This window comes from Eptatretus burgeri, chromosome 8 (assembly GCF_056783735.1).
Source record: "Eptatretus burgeri isolate ZD-2024b chromosome 8, Ebu_testis_v1, whole genome shotgun sequence".
Lineage (NCBI taxonomy): Eukaryota > Metazoa > Chordata > Myxini > Myxiniformes > Myxinidae > Eptatretus > Eptatretus burgeri.
In genome coordinates, this window is record NC_140968.1 from 36,918,524 (window position 1) to 36,943,062 (window position 24,539).

The 24,539-nt window shown below is 45.3% G+C and overlaps 1 protein-coding gene across 7 annotated transcripts in view; it reads left to right on the forward strand.

Annotated features, from left to right (window-relative positions):
* The window catches only part of LOC147021538 (trinucleotide repeat-containing gene 6C protein-like), a 181,465-nt gene that overhangs the window by 80,238 nt on the left and 76,688 nt on the right, over positions 1-24,539 (forward strand). For all 7 annotated transcript variants that reach the window (XM_085891568.1, XM_085891566.1, XM_085891572.1 and 4 more), the window contains 5 exons: positions 7,957-9,387; positions 13,998-14,265; positions 15,067-15,442; positions 15,594-15,734; positions 16,087-16,256. In XM_085891568.1, the coding sequence (XP_085747694.1) occupies positions 8,162-9,387; positions 13,998-14,265; positions 15,067-15,442; positions 15,594-15,734; positions 16,087-16,256 (2,181 nt within the window). In that variant the 5' untranslated portion in view covers positions 7,957-8,161. The remainder of the gene's footprint in view (positions 1-7,956; positions 9,388-13,997; positions 14,266-15,066; positions 15,443-15,593; positions 15,735-16,086; positions 16,257-24,539) is intronic.

The window sequence follows — 24,539 nt, forward strand, 5'->3', positions numbered from 1 at the left end:
GTCGGCAAAGTTCATGCTCAGTATATGAGGGTGAGCTCCCCCACTGATTAAAATTAGTGGTGGGGTCATAAAAAGAAGAACCGTCCGGGGCCATGAATCCTACATCAATACACATTTCTAAACCACCCTGCACCCGTTCGCCCTGAACCGCCATCTTGCTTATCGGAATAATTTTTAAATGCTCGCAATTTGATGGGAATCGAGGGTCGCTCCACACACCGCTGATGCGATTCCCGTTAATTTAGTTGGAGGTGGGATGGATTTGAATCCCAAACTCCTGAACACCAGTGTTACGAATCTACGCCCGCGCGGCGTGCGAGTGACCGCGTTACCTAATAACGGCCGCTCGCCCACCAAACGGACAATTCAGTCGCGACTTCCCGGAACAACGCCGAGAACCAGTCACGGGTGCGCTTCAACGCACACCACGGCCCAGTCCGTATTCTACCCGTGCGAAATAGGGTCAATCGCCGAATATCGATATACCTAAGTATTCACGCGGGTAACCTACCGAGGGACCGTATCTCAGCGAAGGCCTGTTTGGACACGAACCGCTTAAGCGGTTCGTTCCGTTCTGGGATAACCGAGCGGGTATTATCGCCAAACCTCGCTGGACCCGATTCTATTTACCGGTTATTTAAAAACCAACTAGTATTCCGAGAAAAATATGGCACTTCAATTGGGAAAGAGAGGACAGTGCGAACGGGTTAACATTTAAAGAAGCACATTTATTATACACGGATACATTTATTATACAAGCACATATGCAGTCAGGAATGCAAAACACTAACATGCACGTATACAGAACAAAAGCAAAGCAAAAGGTGCTACGACCGTCTATAAGCAATTATTCGCAGACACTTAACAGTTCTACTTGTCGGGACTCGGCGCCACATCATTCACACAAAGAAACAAAGGAAATACCACCCTCATAGACAAGGGGGTCAGGCTGGGCCCGTAGGCCTTTATGGCGCGGGATTTTGGGAGACCGAATGAGTCCCACGAGACCGTGCAGGTTACCTGCACCCTCGTGGTGCCTTGATGGTGCGAGTCGCGACGTCCCATCCCCACGGCAGCTATATTTGCGCACCTTCCCCGTGGCAGGCGAGCTCTCTCTGGCTCTCCCCACAAAACGCGCAGGGTTGCGCGACACGGCAGGCAGGGTTGTGCCTCCAGCCTGCGTCTCCTTCACGATACCCGGACCTCCCCCGACTGACTGCTCCAAGCTCCCGACTCTGACACGAGCCCAGACCTCCACGCAGCTCCTTGGCTTCTCCGAACCCCGTCAGACACTCTCTTCCACCCGACCGACCCACCACTTGGCGATCTACGTGCCCTTTTATTCCCCCGGCGCCCCGCCCCTCCCTTCGCGGAATGCGAGGGGGGGGACATTCCAACAGAGATCGGCTGGATTAGTTGTTTCCCAACCGTCAATCTTGTTTACCAGAGAAATTGGAGCGGGAGTTGTTGTTGTTCCCCTTTGGTGTTCGTGGAGATGTCGGCGGTTGTGGAGAAGTTGGTTTTGGTTGTTGTGGCTGGTGTTGTGGTTGATGGTTGGTCCAAAATAACGATAGTAAAGAAAAACGGCTACCTGAAGATTCACAGCCCTGTCCACACGAATAAACCCCATTAAACAATGGTGGGGAAATCTAACTGAACACGCACTTAGTAATATAACTGAACTAAGGACCTTTATGGTGTTCTGCGAATTTCTACAGCCGTTGCAATATATATATATATATATATATATATATATATATATATATATATATATATATATATATATATATATATATATATATATATATATATATATATATATATATATATATATATACATATATGATACAGCTGATATTATTCAAAGCGAGTGATTAAGAATCTAGCAATTTTGGAAGATGTGGAGGAAATTTATCAAGATGAATTGTCCGATGCATTTGATGATGAATATATTGGTTTACTGCTGTATTTACCGTTGTTGGAGAGTCTGTACTAAGGCAAGTTAAGGATGTAAAAGACCCATCCATGAATAGCATTGTGTTGGACTTAGAAGTTGATGTGGATGTTGAGGGAAATTTCTGTGTCCATTGACCACAATCCCTCAAAACATGTTTGTCTTGGTTAATATTTTGACTTTGATTTCACTTTTATAGTTTTAGACACAAGGAGGGTGGTATATTTTGGAACCACACTTCTGTTGCAGCTCTATAGTGGTTCAACTAGTTCTCCTACGGCCATTTTGAAAAGGAGCCAAAATGGTGAAAGTGCTCGGTTTGCTTTAATGTTAACACTCAAACATGTTTTTGGGACACTTTAGAGTTTCTAAAAAGGTTGGTCTCACCAAGACCTGTGCAGAGGGAGGGAGACAGCTGGGTTGGTTCCCCACCTATCTCGGTACCCTACGATATGTTTTGGGAGCAAAATCATTACAATATTGCCAAAAAGTATGAATTTCTGATCTTATTACCATTAATCAAGTGCAGATTTAATCAATTTATTTTATATCCTTCCGAATTACCTTGGTCATAAATGTGGTGCCATATTGAAGATATTTTTCTGACCTTTATGCCCATACAAATTTTGTTTTGCTTGAATGTGGACAAAGATTAAATCTACCATATTTTTTGACCGTTCTGCATCAGAGTTGATACTTTTCCCCCCGGAAATGCGGGCATTAACTTGTACTCAGAATCGACTGATCTGTTTTAACTTTTAAGACATTGAATTGCAAAGAGTGATATTTTCTGAAATTTTCTTTTTTTTAATTGTTAATTTAAAAAACACGACAGCAAGTTATCACAACGTCGTGGATGCATTTCCTAGAAGTGCAACATTAAGCAAAATGAAGTTAACCAAACATAATATTCCCATCAAATGTAGTGTTGTAATTGGCCGGATATGTTCCCAGGGCACATATTCGGTCATCCTAACATAACTTTAATCTCATTTAACTAAATAATTAGAGAATTTTGAACAAATCGAAAAATAAACCAAATGAAATGCACAAATTATACGACAAAAAAGTATAAATCGGGAGATTGTTAATACGCCAAATAGTACTTCTTGTTCGCTTTTTTTCACCAGCGAGCACAATAAAGGCTGAAGCGATTACAATGATTCTAATTTCTAACGTGAGGAAGTGACATTGTCTCTCTGGGCATCAGGCTTTGTTTAAGTCACCATGCAAATTCTGAGGGGGCGTGTGTCATCCAAGTAATATGTGCCATATCAAATGGTCTTGTAACATGTGGTAAAGTTTCAATTTCCTCTGTTGAACGTTTTTTTCGATGTACGTTCTTAACATAATGCAGACACGTACGTACGTACGTGACTAATTGCTTCACCACACCTTTCGCTTTGCACGTGCGGGGTAATAACACTTTGATAATAACACTTTGGTGAGTGGTTGGAGGACATGTTATATTTTTACGGTAAGATGTGCATGATTTAATGTATTGTCATATAATGGAAAGTGTGATGGGAGTTGTAACTATGTGACAATACATTAGATCCTCGAGCGAGTGAAGTCTGATTAGTGATGTTGCATTGGTGCGTTGACCGACTTGTCTGGATGCAACTGAGGTCATGGATCTACTGATGTGGATCCGTGACGCTCTGGGCTAAAAGGATCGAAACCTTGAGGAAGAACGGTGCCCAGCTGATGATCCGTGTGGTCAAGAAACCATTCAATCACTTGCAGGTTAAGGTTCTTGCTTTATGTAAGGGAACTATGTTTTGAGGTTAAATATAGGATGTTTTGAACTTAACATCATTTACAGCAATCCTTAAAGTTATTGTGTGTGTGTGCGCGTTATATCCACTGCGCGAGCTCATTGTATTAACAGTATATGGTACGAACTTGACTCCTCTCATCCATGGATATTTCTCGTATTTTTATCCCCTGCCACGTGGCGGAAGAGGAATAATGTTGTCACCCGGGTCGTCCGGCTGTCCGTCCGGCTGTCCGTCCGTCCGTCCGGGCGTCAACATTTATAGCTGTGAGTGCGATAACTCATAAATTGTTCGCCATATCGATTTGAAATTTGGGTCACACATGTACCACCTGAAAAGGAAGAACCTTATTGATTTTGGGCATGGCCGGATCCAAGATGGCCGACTGGGGCGGCCATCTTGAAAACAATTTTTTGTAATAAATGGAAAACCACTTATCTGAATTCAATTATTTTTGGTTACTACGTTACTCACCCCTGGGGAACTTTTTCGAGATGATGACCAAATGGTGTCTTGTTTCCAATTAACCTCTCTCATTATCTTGAATATGTATGAACTTTTTCGTTCAATGGTGGGGGATTCCCCATCTCTGATGGTATATTCTATATTTCCTGGAGTCCAATTTGCATTCAGAAACAGAGCAATTATGGTTAACCATCCTGAAATTGCCACGCTTTCATCGAAATGCTGAAAATTATGTTTTTAAAAGATTATTTGAATTACAGATTTTGTGCTAGCAACGGAAATTTAAAAGTGCCCGATGAGCTGAACAGAGTCGGTGGAAACGCATCCAGCGCACCTGCAAAAGGCCTCATTCAGCATGCATGTCATTTTGAAAACGACTTATTGTTCGCATGCCGCAATATTTTGTCTGAGATGTGACATTGGAATATATAATTTTTAATTTCCTGAAAAAGAAACGCTCTTTCTTTTTACCTTTTAAAGTGTAAGTGGACAACACTTTTCAGAACATTTCCTTTAAAACTTGGTGTGGTTGTTTATTTTGCACCTTCACTGCAAAAGACTCCTCTACCTACTACGTACATTTGGAACCCTGTACGTTAATTTTACAGCACATCACATGCACAAGAGTGCTATTCTCAAAATGTGCTGTCTGACTTACCTGTGCAGTACGCTTTTTTTTTTCTTTTCTTCCTACAGCTGGTTGGCAAACTGTCCTTTGTTTTTATCAGCATTTATATGTATCTCATAAGAGATGAAGTGTTTGAGCTGACCATAATGGTCTATCTATGTTAAAAATGGCTTTTGACATCTCAATAGCAAAGGCATCCAGATCACAGTCTCATCACATTGGCAGACTGAAATGGGTGGAATGAGACATGCTCGATGTTGCATTGTGGTTCTGTCATGGTGAGAATGGTGATAACGATGTGTTCTTATTATCCAGGTTGTGCCATGGATGCCTTGAAATTGGGATTGAGGGTTTGTTTGCTGATGATTGTTGGGAGTGATTCTACTTGATAGCTTGACCTCCATGGTACACACAATCATTACAGTTTCTACCAGCTCAGTGCTATCCATTTGCTGAGCTTGGGCCATGGAATTTTTGTTCACCTCGGAAATTGTTCAACAAAGGGATTTCTTTGTAACGAAGCATAATAGTGTATGTTCATTGGCGAAATGTCTTGGTAGTATGTTGGATAATGTCCTTTCTCAAAGTTTATATATATATATATATATATATATATATATATATATATATATATATATATATATATATATATATACATATACATACATACTGCAATGCGACTGTCGAAACGTTTATGGTTAGAATTGCACAATGGGGGTTGCATAAAGATGGCGAGTGCATGACCATAACAGCTCCTGCTGTTTTTTACATGTTTTTTTTTTAAAGACATTTGCAAGATTAACATGAGTTTTTAAAAGTATTCCAATTGTTCTAAATGCTCATACGTGGGTGGTTCATATCTGACCTGGAGTGATCTACATACATTCTACACTGTACTTTGTCCAAGTCAAATGTGAACGAACCATGCAATACCAAAGACTATCAAGGTTAGGAAAGCAGTATCTATCTCGGCCTTGTTGTGACTGGCAAGCTTTGATCATGAGTCTCAAATCGTAATTAAACAATAATAACGGAGTGGAAAGGGAGGAATACATCAACAGCAGGTTCAAGGGACACCGAGAGGAAGAATAGGTATGGGGAATAATGGTATCGAGGAGAGAGGAACGAGGGCACGGGGTGGGCAAGCTGGATACAAGTTTAAACACAGGAAGAAGAGGAAATGAGAATTGGGATAAAACGTAAATGGTACAAAAAAGAAAAAAATGGCTTGGTGGATGAAGGAGATTGAGGGAAAACTCAACAACTTGGAAAGGAAAGGGTGGGCTGAGGCAGAATAATTGAGGGTAGAAATGATCATGAATATGGATGAAGGGTGACCTAAGGTGATGGTGTGGTGATGGTGTGGTGGTGAACATCCATCTTGAAGCCCTGGAGGAAAGAATGAGATTGAACATACTGAGGAAATTGGTTCCACAGGCGAGAGAAAGAGGAACAAATGAGTGAAGTCTTTGCCACAACATAGTTCCTTCCCTTCTCTGTGCAGACTTTGAAAGCAATTCAGTATTGCTGTACTTCAAGCTATGTGTGATGCAAGACTTGGCTGTCCGTGTTGGCATACTAGGCACGGTGAACAACACTAGTCTTGACCCACTGAATCTGAACAAGAGCCACTATACAATGTGCCAGGTCTGCCATACTGGACCTTCAACAAAGTCACACCATGTTTCTTGAGGGGTGTGGCTGGAGGGAAGTAGCTGTGGATGTATTTTGGGTGAGCTGCAATCCATGCCCCACAATGGCTGCTGTGTTGGCAAGAAATTTGTTCCTGCAAGGCTCTTAGCCAGGGATGGTAAATGCGCCATTAACATGGCAGACGTGCAAGGTTTTGTGTAAGGTTATGGTGTCGATCCAACCATTGTGTTGTCCTGCCAGCCTCCTTTCACTAGATTGCCCCTTAATACAGCAGACTTTCCATAAGCATGTTGAAAACAGTATGGAGCTGGCTACATGTCTCGCAAAAAACTCCATTCATTCAATTTGATTAAACAGCAACAGCCTGTCAGGAACGGGACAAGAGAGTGCGTAGTTCCTTGTCCAGCATACAAGATGCTTTGGAATGATTTGCTGAGTAGGTAGCTGTTTCTGCACAAAGTACCTCCATGCCTTTCGTCTCAAAATAATCTGCTTTCCTGGTTTCTCTACATGCTACAATAGCATATTGTTTCGAGGACCAATATAATTTCAGTTGAATGTTATATTTTGAACATGAATCGGAAAACGAATCCATAGAATCGGAAAACGAATCTGTAGTTTAGCAGTACTTTGGCAATTAATTTGTCCCGATCATGCATGTGCAGAGAGGAGTGAGATAATATTTTTAGTCAAGCAATGAAACAAAATTGAAAACCATTCCAAACAGAAGACGTCGTTTTTAAGGACGTCATAAAGGACACAAACACCAGGCATGAAGAACTAATGCATTGTGTAGTCAAGTTCACTATGTTTTTACGTTCAAAGTCTTGGTAGATTAGCAAACCTATGCATTTTCGAAAACGTTATGACATGGGGAATCTAAAAATACGTTTACATTTGCGGACATACCTGCATGGCCACCATTTTGAAAATCCAAACATGGCTGCCACGGCGGTATGTCCGTAAATGTAAACATTGATTTTCAGATTCTCCATGTTATAACGTTTCCGAAAATGTATAGGTTGTCTAATCTACCAAGATTTTGAATGAAAATTAATTTAGTGACATAGTGAACCTGATAGTCAGGGCCCCAGCAATATACCTGGCAAGTTTCAATTAGATCGGACCAGTGGTTGTCGAGAAACTGGTCGCAGACACACACACACAGAGATTGCTGGAATTATAGATAGATCATATTATTATTATAAAATATTACGGCATTTTATGTAATCACGACCGATCAAACTTGCTGCTCTCAGAGCCCGCCCATGTCCTTGTTTGTCATGACTGTGTGGGGTAAGGTGTTCTATGAATTTTCTAATTATTTTATGTTCTTATTACTTGTAAGATTTGTAACTAAAGTACATGTTAGGGTTGTTTTTGCATCTCCAAGTGTTGATTTTGGGTTGAAATAACTGGTTATGTTGTGCTCATTGTACACTTACCCTTCACTTTCTTTCCCTTTCTTCATCCTGCAGAACTGGTGCTCAGACCAACAGGAGGGCATAACAACTTGCATGGGGCAGGCAAGTTTGCGACTTGAGTGCTTGGAGAGGATCGCAAAGGGAGAGTAAGTAGGAACGCCCTCAATAACTTTTCCAACCCCTAAAGGGACCTCTCGTCCAAGGCGAGTCCCAATTGGGATGTATGGACAAGAGCTGTGAGGTGAGAACCTGATCAGACATGGCAACCACAAACCGCAGTAGATGTGGTGATGTGTCACTCTTGAGCCGCTTTGATTCTACCAATACCAACTCTGTACGTCAAAGCACTGGTCAACAAGGTGGCTCCAGCTTGGCACCTGTATCTGTTTGGGACCACGAGGACAGGAGAACAGACTCTATTGGCTGGAGCTGTGCTGGAAACAGCTTCCAGGGTGCAGGCTGCAACAGTCCCAGTTGGATTGGTATAGATGGAGCATCAAATGGAATGGGCTCGCCCTCTTGTATAGGGATGCCTGCAGTGACTGAATCATCTGGCCCGACAAAAACTGGACCTGGCATGTGGTCCAGTGATGCTCCTTCAAACCACTTGTTGAACAGAGCTGCAGTCAACTTTGCTGGGATTCATGGACCAAATGATGACTGTGCTCACGAGACAACTGGCTGGGCTCCTCGCTCTGTGGATAGCCACAGCCCAACCAACACAGCAAAGGTTGATGATGCTGGAGGAATTTCGAGAAAAGACTGTGTTTCTACGTGGGATCATGGATCTCTTTGGGGAGGGGATGCGAGAAAGGTGATTGAAGACAGAAACAAGGACAAACTTTGCAGTAGGGTTGGTGCAGGAGATTTTTGGAGAGCAGATGGATCTCCGGTTTCAAGTTCTAGCCAAGCTCGCTTTTGTATTGGTGGGCAAATGGAAGTATGCGTAGGGTCTGATGCTGGAAGCACAAGCATTGGGGAGTGGCGCAATAGTGATGCTGTGGGCCAGCAGCTTTCTGGCAATAATATGGAGAGATTACCTGCTAGCGGGGTCTGGGGCCGCACAAACTCGAGTCAGAATGGTGAGAATAACAGCTCTTGGGGGAATGACGAAGCGGCAGCAGGGAGGGCAACAGGCAGCGAGGGAAGCTCAGACAGTGGGGGCCACAGCCGAGATCAACCAGGAGTAGAGCGGCAGTGCCGAAGAGGTAAGAGGGCCAAACATGATGGAGTTGATAGCCCTCCTGAAGCTCTGCTCATTCCCAAAGACGTAGACCCACGCATTCTGTCAAACTCAGGCTGGGGTGAAATTCCCGTGAAACAAGGCACACCGTGGGATGTGAGCCAGCTGGAGAAGACTCAGCAAAATGAGGATGTGGAGCCTTCCCATCAGGGAAGTAATTCCGGTCATTCTCCAACACATTGGACTGGTGGACCCGGAGGCTGGGTGGGGAACAAATCGAGTGCAGGCAGCTGGGAATCTGGGTGAGTGCCCTGTTTCTGTACCACCGGTGGTTCTTAAAGGCAGCATCTCAACTGGTGCCCTTGCAGGAATTAATCTAATGATGCACTCCTCCACTGCCTTATTAATATTGTCATGGCAGTTTGGTTGAAGATTGTTCATCAGGCCTAAAGTTGAATCTTTGAAATAAATATATATATTTATTGTTGTGGTGATGGGTACCGAGACACCAGCTTGTGACTCAGGTGGATTAATCCCCGGTTGTCCTCAGTCGGGCCGGACCTGGGGCCACCGCTCACAATGAACGTTATGGCACAGTGGGTTGTTTTAAAACCACGAACGCCACTCAGTTAACCACGAGTTCCAGTGTCCACCGTCTAATTATTCCGTTTAACTCGAGGTTACCTGAGCGGGGAGCACGCCCTCGGCAAAGCACTGATTCTGATTATATCTGATTATATAGCAAAGCAATATCTGATTAGATTTTAATTATGGCGGCTGAGCGTTTTAACCGCTTGTGCGTGCCGATGATTTTTTTTTTTTCGTAAAATCTGTGGTAATTACCTCCTAGTTTATCTGGGTTCGAACAATGCTAGACCTATAGAAGGAAAGGACAAACACGGACAGGTTGGAAATCCACAAATAATTTATTAATAATAAAATTAATAAATAAAAACAACTTTTTATTTGCTGAGGTAAATAAAGAATTTCAAAGCAAAATCAATCAAAATGCCAGGAAAGCGACAAAGAGCAGATGCTTATCAGGGGTTGACTTACAGCGAAATGCAGACAAGGGTACCCAGCAGATCTTTCAGGGGGAGGGGAGGGGAGAATCGTCTCGCCCACCAGAAAGTCGTCCGTGAAGCGAAAACGTCCTGAAAATGCGTGTGTGCGTGTTACATCCGTCGCCAGCACCCAGCTTTGCCGGGCACCCTCTCGTGGGGCAGCCTTGAATGCCAGTCGACGTCTGGAGGGCACCGAGATCGTCCGTTGCAGGTTTAGACCCTGGTGTTGTTGGTGATCGGCCCGTGCCTCATTTGTTCGCGGCACTGTTCACACCCACACGCGCGCCACACGCTCGCTTACCGAAGCACTGGAAGGGCGAACTGTCTCTTCGGCGCTGGTCAGACACCCGCTTCTTGGTCGCTTCTCTCGCCCTTTGCTTTTTCTCTCCTCATTTTTTGTCCTCTGACTTTTTCCCTCAGAGAGCGTCCCTCTTTCGCTCGTTTTTTAATATCTCAGAACGACTCTCCTCACAGAACCTCACAGAACGACTCTCCTCACAGAACCTCACAGAACGTCTCTCCTCACAGAACGCCCGGCACACTTTCTCTCGCTCGTTTTTATATCCCCGGGCCGTCTCCACGGGGTGCCGTCCGCCCCAAGTTCACCCCGCCCCACCGGGGCACGGTTACCATGACAATCCATGCGCTCTCAAAAAAGGCGGGCCTCGGAGCTCGCGAAAGAATGCTGCTGAGGAAAAATGAAGGTGGGCTTCAGAGCTCGGGAAAGAAATGTGTGTGAACATGTCTGTCGTAAAGAAAAAAGCTTCCCATAAGAGAGGGGATCTATCCTTTACCCTTCTCAATGCATCACATTCAAGATCCCATTTGACATGGGGATGGGGCTAATGTGAACATGCATTTAAGGAAATAACTGTCTGAGGACCTGGATCTGTGGATGCATTCATCAGACCGGATTCTGAAATTCGTAACTATATGCAGTCATGCGCCACTTAACGACGTGGGTTACGTTCTGAGAAACGCGTCGTTAAGCGACGTCGTCATTGTGCGAACATCATTATTTTTTTTTCGTTTTTGTTTTCGAACATCGTACTTACACAAACCGCGACACCTAGGCTATATAGTGTAGCCTATTGCTCCTCGGATACAAACCTGTACAGCATGTTACTGCACTGAATACTGTTGGCAATTGTAACACACATCTAAGAGAGACTGAAGACACGTTAGTTTTACCTTTGTGCTGTTCATGACAGCCATCGGTGTTATTAGCAGCAGCTTACAATCTCCTCTCGCATGATGAAAGAAAGATGAATAAATAGCGTTTGGATTTTATAAATACGTAATCAATGCATCGATGTTATAATTTATAAATGAAGAAACGAGCTCCTGTCAATTGTGATATATATTTTTGGAACAGTGCGATTGTTTTAACAACATGAAAAGCTTCACCAAAAAGAAGTTTGTGTTTTAATTTCGACTGCAACAATGATTTATTCGCGGAATTCTTCAATTCAAAGGTAATTTACTTGCTGGAAGGTGAACGTGCAAACGTTGGTTCAGTTTGAAAGCCGATTTACTTGAATCCCGATTTAGCACGATCCTGCTTTTTTCGCGATGACATTTTATGGACCTCAACGATCACATTATAACAGGGCCACACTGTCGTTTATTATCATTATGAAGTATTATGAACTGTACAGCGTACATAATTGCATGTGCTATTTTTATACGACTGGCAGCACTACGTCGGCTACATCACTCGGTGATAGGAATTTTTCAGCTGCCTTTTTTTTTTTTTTTTTTTTTTTTTTTTTTCAGACCTGGCAGATCCGTCATATATACGATCGGTCGTTGCCCGGAACGTCGTTAAGCGGCGCATGATTATATATATATATATATATATATATATATATATATATATATATATATATATATATATATATATATATATATATATATATATATATATATATTGTTGCGAATTCACGCCCGCCGGCGTGCGAATGGCCACGTAACTCGAATCGTGGCACGTCGCCCACCGGACGGACAATTCAGTTGTGACCCTCTCGGAACAATGCTGGGAGCTAGTCACGGGTGGGGGTTTAACCTCACCACGATCGTGCCAATTGCCCACCCATGCAGGATAGGGTTGCTCGCCAAATTCGATCTACCTAAGTACCTGCGCGAATGGTCGACCGAGCCATCGTACCATGCCACAGGCCGACTCCAGACACGAACCGCTTAAGCGGTCCGTTCCGTGCTACAGTGATAACCGAGCGGTGTTATCGTCGGCCTTGACGGTTCCGATTAATTACCAGGATGTTGCATCTACTACGAACCCCTTACGTGCTGCAAGATGGAGAAAAGACGAAGCTAAACGGGCACAGTTCAACAAGTAAGCATTTTATTCCGCGGCACACGGAAAGCACGTATATACAGCCATACAGAATCAAAATGCACATAAAGCAAATGTAATACAACTGACTGACGCGTACACACAGCAACACTTATATAGTTTTACTTCACAGACGGCGCCAACACACATTTACACCAAAGCAAAAGAAAGAAGCCACCCTCACAGACAAGGAGGCAGACAGACCCGTCGGCCAAATGTGCGTGGGGCCTGGAGGAGCGGCCAGATCCGCGAGACCGGAGAGGTCTTACCCGCGTCCTCGTGACGCGTTGGTGGGCAAGCCGCAAAGTGTCCGCGCTGCTGTGCCCCGACTCCGGGCCCCTGGCGTGCTTGTTAGCACCACATTTGGGGTGGGGGAGGAACGGGGCCCCCTTTTGCACTATCTCAGCACGGGGGGAAAGGGGAAAATGTTGATGCCCTGGGGGAGGGGAGTGGCTGGCTGGCTTGGGTCCCACGACGAGACGAGCGATCCCCCACACCGCAACCTCGTCGCCGACCGTCGTACTCCTTGCCTCGGACCCGAGCTCCCTTGCCTGCAGCTCCACCGCTCGCACTTGACTCAACTCCACCAACGCAACGCTCCTTGTCTCCAAAAGCAACTCCACTCGACCTGGTAATTCTCGCGCCTTTATAGCCGGCAGGAGAAGCCGATATGCAAATATGCGGATCAAAACGCGATCGGAGGTGGGGCCACGCCACCCTCCGTTCAGCCATTGGTCGGGCAAAAAGGGGCGTGAACCTCCCTGGATCCGCATATTTTCATAAATGGACTTCACCTATGCGCGCTTGGAGGCGGGGCCAAGCCGCCTCGCGTTCGCCCATTGGACGGAGGGGAAGTGGGTGTGAAGCGTTTCTGATCCTAATTTTCCCCTCGGAAAGGCCGCCATTCGCGCTCGCGGCTCGGTACGTTTGGCACCAATCACCGAACGGGCCCGAGACAGCCCAACGTTCAGTGTTCACAGGCGTTGCAGGAATGGCCGTAGAAGCGATGATGTGGGATGAAGTTGTGAAGGTAAAGGCGAAGGTGGTGGTGTGGCGTTGTTGTAGTGTGGTTGGCGCTGTGGTGGGGATGGCGTGGTTGTTGAGATGCTGTTTGTTTGAAATAAAAGATAGAGAAAGAAAAAAATGGCTAACTCAAAGCGTCGCAGCCTGGATGAATCACATAAATTCCCTCTATACAACGGGTTTGGGCTAACTACACATGTACCTATGGAGATATCTCACCTGAGGGCCCTTTATGGTGCCATGCGAATTTCCACAGCCATAACAAAATGTGTATATATATATATATATATATATATATATATATATATATATATATATATATATATATATATATATATATATATATATATATATATATATATGTTAGTCCTGTATATATTTTTAACTTCGTTCTCTAATAATATTATAGCATTGTTGTTTATATTAACTTCTCTTATAACTGGCATAATCTATTTATTTTTTTTAACCATAGGAATTGTGATAACGAGGTTCCTCCTAGCTGGGGGGAGATTGGACCCAAAAATAAACCCCAAGGGTTCTCGGGGGGAGGACGCCTTGGGACATGGGGAGATCCCAGTTGGGAGCAACCTGGCAGGCAATGGTCAGGAGAAGGATTCAGGGGATGTGCTCAAGGTTGGGAGAGTGAAGCCAAATGGAAGTCAGGAGGAGAACGTGCTTGGACCAACAAGGTCTCTTCACATTGGGCTGATGTTCCCAGAGCAAATCATGGAGGAGTGCAGGTAAGATCATGGTGACTCGGTGAGTTATTTCCACTTTGTTAACACATTTTGTAAGGCTGTTGCATGATGCAAAATTTTAGACCCAAACGTGAATATGTATCACCCTTAAGAAAAAGACTTGATTGACAAGCTGTGCTTGCATGTGTAGTTTTCTCATAATTATAACATGCACTTTCATGAACAACTGCATGGATTATATTAGGCTAGTCTTCATAATGAAGTTTATTTATTTATTTATTTATTTTGGATTTTTTTTTTTTAATGGAGATGATGTGTATTCCTGGTTTTGGCTTTATGGTTAGGGTGGTGGGCTTGGGATCTGAGGATCCTGAGTTCAAATCCCTCTCAGCTATTTAATTGATATCAGGTGGGGTTGACTCTGCCTGTCACCCTTCCGAGGTCGGCAAAATGAGTGCCAGCATGCTGGTATCCTGTGTTGGAGTAGCGACCCATCCAGTATTGTGCCCTATATCCTAGAAGACTGCTTCGGCAGCACCAACGCTCTGCACAGAGTATGGTCCCAATGGATGGATGTTTGGGGGAGGTGGGTCATATACCACAGTCGGCAATATACTGACTGAAACCAGCAAGTGACTCCGAGTACCACAACATCCATCCATCCATCCATTTGGACCATACTCTGTGCAGAGCGTTGGTGCTGCCTAGTTGCAAAAGGCATTTCTGCTTTCATTCAAACCTTTCTATCTTTCTTTTATTTGAGCTTTACATATGTACATTTTAGGATGGTTTCTATTTCATTGTTTGTCATATCACTCATGTATGCTTATGGGGGTAATGCAGGTCTGGGGTGCTGAGTCTAATGCCAAACCAGGCATTCAATCGTGGACCGAAACATCAGATGGAGGTGGTCGGTCATGGACCACAGTGGGAGGAAAGGCCACAGGCTCAGGTTGGATAGGTGGACCCATGCCTACTGTACCAATTGACACAGAAGTTGAAAGCAGTGGTTGGGGTGAACCCTCACCACCATCGTTGCGACGCAAGCAAGAGATGGACGATGGAACAGCAGCTTGGGGAGACCCTCGTTTTTACGGCCGTCGGGGTCCAGGAAACTGGGACAAACCAAGTGCTATGGGGCAACACTGCTCAAATGGCTATGGAGAGCAGGGCAGGGAGGTTCCTTGCATGCAGCGAAAATCTCCAAACATCTCAGCTGGTGAGTGAGTTGTGGGAAACTGTGATATGGCTGCATGAATTGGTCATTTCTTTTGTAACGGCAATGAAGGATGTTTGGTAAGCACTTGCATAGATGTTGTATTGCGAAAGCTTGGTGGTGGTTGTAGCTGGTTGTGTGCATTCTTCATCAGGTTGGGGTTCCTCAAAACAAGATTCTCTCTCTTGGGGAGATGGTTCAGCACAGATGGAAAATGCTGCAGCAACCTGGACCCGGCCACGAGATGTGCTTGCTTCTGGTGGCTGGACCTCCACTGGAGGGTCAGGCAAAGCAGGTGGGACATCGGGAAACTTTATCCAAAATAGTGGCATTCTTTTTGTGGAAGGAAGAAAGGATTAGGGTGCACCAAAAGGAATTGTATGTTAAACGATTGGGACTTTCAGGTTGTAAGGATAGAAGGGTATCAGATTGAATGATGTATGTTTGGGATGGATTTTGAGCATGAAATTTTGAGGTACGGCAAGGGAATTTGCATCAAAAAAGTAAGAATAACCATAACCGTACAATATAATTAGGTCCCAAGTTGTGGTCCTTCGTTTAAGACTTTAAGGGTTTCTGTTGTGAAAAAACTGTCGTGTAATAAAAGGAGGGATGAATGTAAATTGATTTTCCTTTCTCTGTGGTAGGTGGATGGGGTGGCTACGTTGATCCTGAGCCTGTGGGCAGTCGGCATTCCAGCTGGGATGAGGATGAGGTGCCGGAGATTGGTGTATGGCACGGTGGCAATCAGGCTCCTCATGATGGTGCGTCATACAGCTCGGGCTGGTTTGGACATGGCAAGCGAGTCGGTCCCAAGGTGAATGCTCTTAAGTGGCACAGCTTTTCATCACTGTGATGGTCTTTACCCCGTGCGCGTGCAAAGCGAAAAGCGGTGTTAAGCAATTGGTTCACTTTGTCTGTCTGTCTGTGTAATTACAAAGGTACAAATGTCGGTTTATGATCGAGGAACAATTTGATTTCAATTGAATGTTATATTTCCAACACTGGAGAACACGAATCGGAACACAAACATACCTGCAGTTTTGCAGTAAAGTTAATTCAGCTCTGAATTGTACAGAATTTCGTCCAAATCACTCATACACAGAGAGGAGTAGGATTTTATATATATATATATATATATATATATATATATATATATATATATATATATATATATATATATATATATATATATATATTGTTTTTATATACGCTGTCTGCCTGTCTGGCAGCCAAACCAAAGAGAAAAGAAGAAGGGTACTCAGTAGAGCGCATACCTCCGCCACGTAATGCCTGATCCACGAGAACATATTGGGCCCAATACATTTTTGAAATATCATGCCATGTATCGTTTTTGGCCTCATTTCTCAATGAAGAATCATTTTACAATTAAGCAATCTCACATCCACATCCGGATTTGGATCTTCACCAAAATCGAATCGATTTGTCGTGGTCGCACACCCAACCTGTCCACCAAATTTCATCCGAGTCCGTCCACAACTGAGATATCGTGCTATATATTAGTTTAGCCCTATCTCTCAATGGTGAAGAATCACTGAAAAATTTCTCTTAGTCGGATCCGGATCTGGAGCTTCACCAAAATCAAATCAATTCGTCCCTGCTGCACACCCAACCTGCCCACCAAATTTCATCTGTATCCGTCCACAACTTTTTGAGATATCCTGCCCACAGACAAACAGACAGACAGAGAGGGGTGAAAACATAACCTCCTTCACCTTCGGTGGTGGAGGTAATAATTCCAAACAAGAAACATTGTTTTGAAGGACGTCATTAAGGACACAAACAACAGGCACAAATAACTAATGTAACATGTTGAATGAGGTGGTGTAAAAGAAGGTGCATCAACAGCTGGAAACTTCAGAATTTTTTTCTGCAACCTTTAAAATCTTTATTTTATTTCAATTGAATTGTGTACTTGAACACTGTGGAACATAAAATGCCTTGTTGGCACTTTCAAAACCATTCTGTTTAGCAGCACTTGTACAAAATATTTTGGCATTTTACGTCATCTTGACCAATGAAATTTGCCGCTTGCAGACCTTTCCCATGTCCATTTTTTTTCTGAAAACTGTGTGGGGTAAGGTGTTCGATTAACTTCAGTTGTTTTTCTGTGGTGTACCAGGCTGAATTTTCAAATCCAGTAAATTGATTCCCTTATTCAATATATTTATACATGGCAAACATAATTTGAAGTAGTGAAGGATGGAGCAAAATATATTGTTGCGGGCCAGGGGTCAGGGGAAAAGACCACTAGGGGGGGAAAGCTACCTCGGCTCCCACCAGACTCTCCGGAATTGTAGGCCGTCGCACACGGATAATTCCATGATGAGGTGGGTTGCTTTACCGACCGTGGACGCCAATAACTCAACCGCGTGACCTCAGGTCCTCCCGTCTATGGGTTAACCGGGTTACCTAATGAATCACGTGATTTAATTACCGGGGAACACGCCCTCGGTACGCCTTGTCCGGACCGGATCACTTTACCAGATCTGATACAGCCAAGCGACACTGCCAAGGACATACCGGCTTATGATTATGAGGAGCATTGGCCACAAGAGGAACGGATTGTTGGGAATAAAGTCCCGGCTAAGCTAATATTCGGATCATGCTGGACCAATGAAGGAAAAGACAAAAACGAGCAGGGAACATTTCTAATCGCAATTTATTAACAATGGGCGAGGAAAGGTATGTGGTACCATCAAGATTTATTCGAGTGTGCCAGCATAATGCCTACTTGGCCTTTGCTAAGGACCCATCTCACAGTGAAGTTGCATGTGGCTCAGATTTACCTCAGGAATAATCAGAAAAGAAGAGTAGGAATGAAGTTAGAAATGAAATGAAGAAGAAGTGATGTAAGCAAACCTCGCTATGAGATCCTCGCAACGCACGCCCCTGTTGTCCTGCTAGACAAAATGGAAGGGACTATCTACACGTATATTTATGGAATAACTGTTTTGGGACCACTATCTGTTGGATGCATGCGGTTCTGAGAACTGCAACAATATATTGATGCCATTTCCAGCCTGCATTTATAATTTGCTCTTTTTCTTTTTTAATATGGTGTGTGGTCAGGTAACTTTGGCCCCGAACCACACATTCATAAAGTACCACACATTCATAAGGTCCACAACTAAATGACAATTTATATTCTTATCTTTTTATGTTAAAAAAGAGTTGTATATCACATGCATTATTAGGATGCATTTAAACAATAGCCAAGTCGATACAGCATGCAGGATTTTAACCTGGGATCCCCACATCATGAGCTATGTTTTTTTTTTCAGATGAGGATGCAAAACTGAGACCCAACACACTACTTAACCCTTTATTTTGAACTTTTAAAACAACAAATGATAATTCATTAGATTGCAGCTTTCGTTTCAACATTTGGATGTTTAGAGATGACCTAAAGTTAAACTCTTCTCTCCCATTTAACGACATTAACTTGTTTTTTTACTTGTGTTTAAGAATTACAACTTCAGTTTTAAAGTCGTATTGTATTAAAGTAGCTGGATGTCTCTGTGCGTCCATCCCTCTGTCTGTCACGCTCTTTCAGTTGGGATGTTTTTGCATTGTTATGTCTCGGATGACGTTACATCTTGCGCTAGGCTAGGTCTCTATGGACGTGCATGTCACTTGTCCAGCCCTTAACCCATCCCGTCGCTTTGCTGATGGCAGTTGAACACCATAGTCCATAACCCATATATCTGACGTCCGTGGGCGATGGACTGAATACCAGATGCTCGGCGTCAGGATGAGGAATTTAGTAAGATGGCAGTTTAGTACGACGGCTTTGCATCTGGGATGTCATTGCTGCTTTACGCTCGTGCTAGGTTAGGTCTTTACATTGGTGTATTAGTCATGACTCCTTGAGAATTACATTTTTCAACTTGGGGGGGGGGGGGGGGGGGAAACAACTATGTAACGTCTGATCCCTGAAAACATAAAACACATTAGTAATATTGTTCTTTTGGCGAATAAGTATGCATATTACTAAAATAAATGCTGGATTGTTCGCAGAAAATAAAATGTTTCTGGATTAAGAAAAAAACTGCAAATGTTGACCATCAATAAACTCTACTACTGTACTGTAACACATACCATATTTTCCGGTGTATAAACCGCACTTTTTTATCAGCAGAAAAAGGTAACAGTTGGGAGTCCGGTTGATACACTGGTATTGAAAATAACATCGGTCTTAAAAACGATCAATCCTGAATTTCAATGTTATTCCAAATGAACACTTTTGTAGCAGTTGGAAGTGCTGTTAAGCTCAATTCCACTGTTTAAATTTTGAAAATCGGTTCAGTTGAAGAGTTTGTACAGCATTTTATTAATCGTGTGCGGAAATTAAATAAGTCACACTCGGAAACGTCTGGAGACACCTGGAGTTTAGGTGCGTGGTGTATATAGAGCCTTGCGTCTCTGAAAACGTCATTAAACACAAGAGAAGAAGAAGAACACCTGGTGTCACATCAAAAGAAGAATTATTCACAATAGCTAGTGCTCAAGAACGGAGCACCCACTTTAAATAAGCTTGTGTGGCAAGCTTCCCTTGTATGTCATGTTCAAGAGAAAGACACTGCCCAAATACAAGTTTCCAACCGGCGTCATTGTTCGTGTACAGCAGAAAGGGTGGATAGATGAGGGACTTGTAGTGGTGACTATGTTTTTACATGCATCATTTTCTGCATGAAAATTTTGTGCAGGCAGAATTAATCCACCAAGCTTGTTTCTCACATGCTGACGCTATGCTAGCAAATGCTGGATAGCAGGGTGTGGTTTAACACGAAGAACAACCAATCAACCCCGAGTACTTTTCGAAGCAAGGGCAAGAAATGGATTTAAAAGGAAGAAGAAGAATCTCTCAAGATCGAGGGGCCACGTGGGACAGTGAAGCTTTAAGAAGTACCAGTGCTGCTCGGTTCTTTTGGCTTCCTTTGGTTCTCTTCGTCCTTCCTGGTTCTCTTTGTTTTCCCTCGTTTCTATCAGCGGTTCCTAACTTGCCTCCTGTGGATTATTAGTGTTGACCAAACAAACTTTCTTACTTCATAGGCCTTTGCATTCAACACAGGTTTCAAGGAACATTAGCTGCATCTCGGTGGAACCACCACAGACAAACTTTCCTATTTCCTGGACTTGGTATTTTCATCAGTTGAAAATCAACATTTTGTGACGTGTTTCCCACCGGGATTTTCGACCCAGATTATGAGGAGCATTGGCCACATGCATCTTGGTTGAACTTTCACCATTACTCCCGTCGCTACGTTGGCTGAGCATTATGTTGACTGGAAGACTGCCGGCGTTCATCGGGAGGATGAGAAAGGTCAACCTTCTGTTGATATGCGACTGGATCGTCAAGGTGTAGGAAGAGCTATTGTTGTGGGCCGGGGGTCGGTGGCGACGAACGGCGGCCAGGTGGAGCAGTAGAGCCGTCTCCCACCAAACACCTGGAATTTAGGTCTTGACTCTCGGACAACTCCGAAGGTCACGGGTCACTTAAGGAACGTGCTCACCAATTCTCTGATGGCGTGGGGTAGGGTTAATAGCCAAATTTCAATATACCTAAGCACCCACGTCATCAAATTACCATGGAAGTCACACCCTCAACGGACTCTATTAAACCGGGTCGCTCTTGCGACCTCGGTCCAGTGTAACCGAGCGGAATTACCAAAGTCCGTCGGACCCAATGACAACTTACGGCACCGACGGCCTCACTATTTCTCAAGCCCGCACTGTGCTGGGTCAATGGAAGAAAACACTGGCAACGAACTGGAACATTTAACAATTGGGGGTTTATTTATAATGGGGGCAATAATCGGGAAGGGAGACACAGAGCAGAGTTGCAACCGAATAAAATGCAATGTATAATGAAGAGAAAACACTTAAACAATTCTACCTAACAGAATGGCAACACCACACACACACACACACACACACACACACACACACACACACACACACACACACACACACACACACACACACACACACACACACACACACACACACACACACACACACACACACACTGGACCCCATGGGTCTTTATTCGGCCCCTCAGCCCAGGAGGGAAAGGTGAGCTGGGGATCAGGGTCCTGTCGGTACCTGGCCGCCTCGTGCGGTTAGGACTGCGACTGCACGTGTGGTACCCGTGGTCCACGGGAGCTTGGATGGCGAGGAGCCGAGACTCCAGACTCGGCGACGAGTATACGGCGCCCAATGTGGGGCGAAACGGGAGCAATGGCGACGAGCCCAGACACGAACCCTTCTCACTCGACCGACCGCGCGACCACAAAGACCAAGACCGCTTGAACCATGACCAAAACCAAGCCACCAGACCGACTGCTCTCACGCTCTTCCGAGAGCAAAAATGGCCACGATGACTCGCATTCTCCTCCCTTTGGACGGGGCGAACACTTCATCTGGCTGGGGCGGAGTCGGTCCTGAGGAGATGAGCCTCCTGATTGGACGGGGCGTCTCGGGGGGTGTGTAGGGGTGTCTCGGATGCTCGCCCCCCCAAAGAGGCTCTGTCATAGTTCCCTGCACTCTGGCCTCCCATTGGCCGGAGCGCCTCGGCCCTGCTCGCCCTTCGCCCATTGGCTGGAGGAAATGCTCCATGCCCTTCCTCAGGGCGGAGGCTCCGCCCACGCCTTCAGCCAAAAACACGTGAGCAATGGAGACGATGGTGCAGAGAGGTGGAGGATTGACTTGTCGGGAGGAAGATATAAAGATGTAAAAAACCCGACTATAAAAGAAACCTGCAGCGCACACATGAAATTAACCCATTAGACAGAAGGACGGGACCCTAACTATAAACACATACTAATATCGAAATAACTGAACCGTGGGGACTCTGGCTGTCTGTGTGCAAGAGGCTTCCAGATCCGTAACAATGTCATCGGACATCATCAAGCAAGCATTTCTGAAATGCTGCATCTCCAACAACATGGACGACATAGAGGACCACATCATTTGGGAGGAGGAGGCTGCAAATGATGATGACTGTGATGGGGAATTGCTCTACCCTGATCCGGACAAGGAGTTACGTGCCATCTTCGATGAGGAAACCATTGACGATGATTTCCTCGGGTTTAGCTGAAAAGCTTCATCAAACCCAAACGGCCCTTTTCAGGGCCACAAATCCACAAGAAATTTGTATGATGCCGGTATGGATCCCTTTTCTTCCTTTTTCTCGGAACAAAAAAATCCTCTCTATTATATTGTTACGGTTGTGGAAATTCGCAAACCACCATTCAGGTCCCGTAGGTGAGATATCTCTGTAAGTACATGTGTAGTTAGCCCCAAACCCGTTGTTTAGAGAGAATGAATGTGATTCATTCGGGCTGCGACGCTTTGAGATAGCCGTTTTTCTGTTCTATCTTTATTTTGAACCAACCGCCATCACATAACAACCACCAACCACAACGCCGCTTCACAACAACAACGCCAACAGCCACGACCTTTACCTTCACAACTCGCTCCCACGTCATCGCATCATGCCATTCCCAAACGCACCATGACCATCAAACCACCACCATAAACCCACCACCCTCACCTCCCTCCTTCTACCGCCATTCCTGCACCACCTGTGAGCACCGAGCATCGGGCTGTCCTGGGCTCGTACAAGATACTCGCCAAGCCGCAAGTGCAAAATGCGGCCTTTCCGAGGAGAATTCAGATCAGGAATGCTACACGCCCACTTCTTATCCGTCCAATCAGCAAGCGCGGGGCGGCTTGGCCCCGCCTCCAGGCGCGTCTGTGTGAAATCGAGATATGCAAATTCTAGCATCAGGGGAGATTCACGCCCCTTTTCCTCCGTCCAAATGGCGAGCGTGGCTCCACCCCCGAGCTCATCCTGATCCGGAAATTTGCATATGGCTTCTCCTGCCGGCCTATAAAACGCCGAGCAGAAAAGCAGAGTGGAGTGGCAGAAAAGCGAAGAGTTTTGGGGCAGAGAGAAAGAAGAGTTGTTGCGCAAGAGTTGTTGTTGCGAGGCAGTCAAGTCGGGTTGGAGCGCGGAGTGGAGTCGGGAGGCGAGGGCGTCCAGGTGGTTTTCTGCAGTCGGCTGAGGAGAATTGGGGGAAGAGTCCGAGGAGCTCTGCTCCGAGGCAAGGAAGACGGCGGTCGGCAACGAGGTTGCGGTGGAATCGCTCGTCACGGGACCCAAGCAAGCCAGCTATACTCTTTCCCCAGAGCATCAACAATTCCCCCTTTCCCCCGCGCTGAGATAGTGCGAAAAGGGGGCCCCGTTCCCACCCCACTCCAAGCGGTGCCAACGAAACCCGCGAAGGAGCACGAAGTCGGGGCACCGCCGCGCTGCCACATTTGCGGCTCATCACGAAGACGCGGGTAGGACCCCCCGGTCTCGCGGGCCTGGCTGCTCCTCCAGGTCCCGCGCACACATTGGCCTACGGGCCCGTCTGCCCCTTGCCTATGAGGGTGGCTTTCTTTTCCTTTGCTTTTGAGTAAATGTGTGTCGGCGCCGTCTGTGAAGTAAAACTGTTTAAGTGTTGCCGTGTGCTCGCGTAGTCGGTAGTATCTCTGCGTCATTGTTTCTTTTGTTGCATTTGCTATATGTGTGCTCTCCGTGTGCCGCGGAATAAATGTGCATTATGTTGAACTGTTTTCCCGTTTCGCTTCGTCTTTTCTTTAATTGAATCTCCATCTTGCTTCACGTAACGGGTTCGGCGTGGGCTTAATACGCCCGATAATTAATCGGAACCGTCGAGGCCGACGATAACACCGCTCGGTTATCCCGATAGTACGGATCGCTTAAGCGGCCCGTGTCCAGAGTCGACCTGCGGCGAGGTGCGATCGCCCGGTCTACCCTCCGCGTGGGTACTTCGGTCGGTCGAGTTTGGCGAACAACCCTATCCCACGCGGGTGGCCGATTGGCACGATCGTGGTGAGGCCGAAAGGCCCACCCGTGACTAGCTCCCGGCGTTAGTCCGAGAGGGTCACGACAGAATTGTCCGTCCGGTGGGCGATGTGCCGCGATTCGAGTCACGTGGTCGTTCGCACGCCGGCGGGCGCGAATTCGCAACAATATTTAAAAGAAAGAAAAATAAAAACTTCT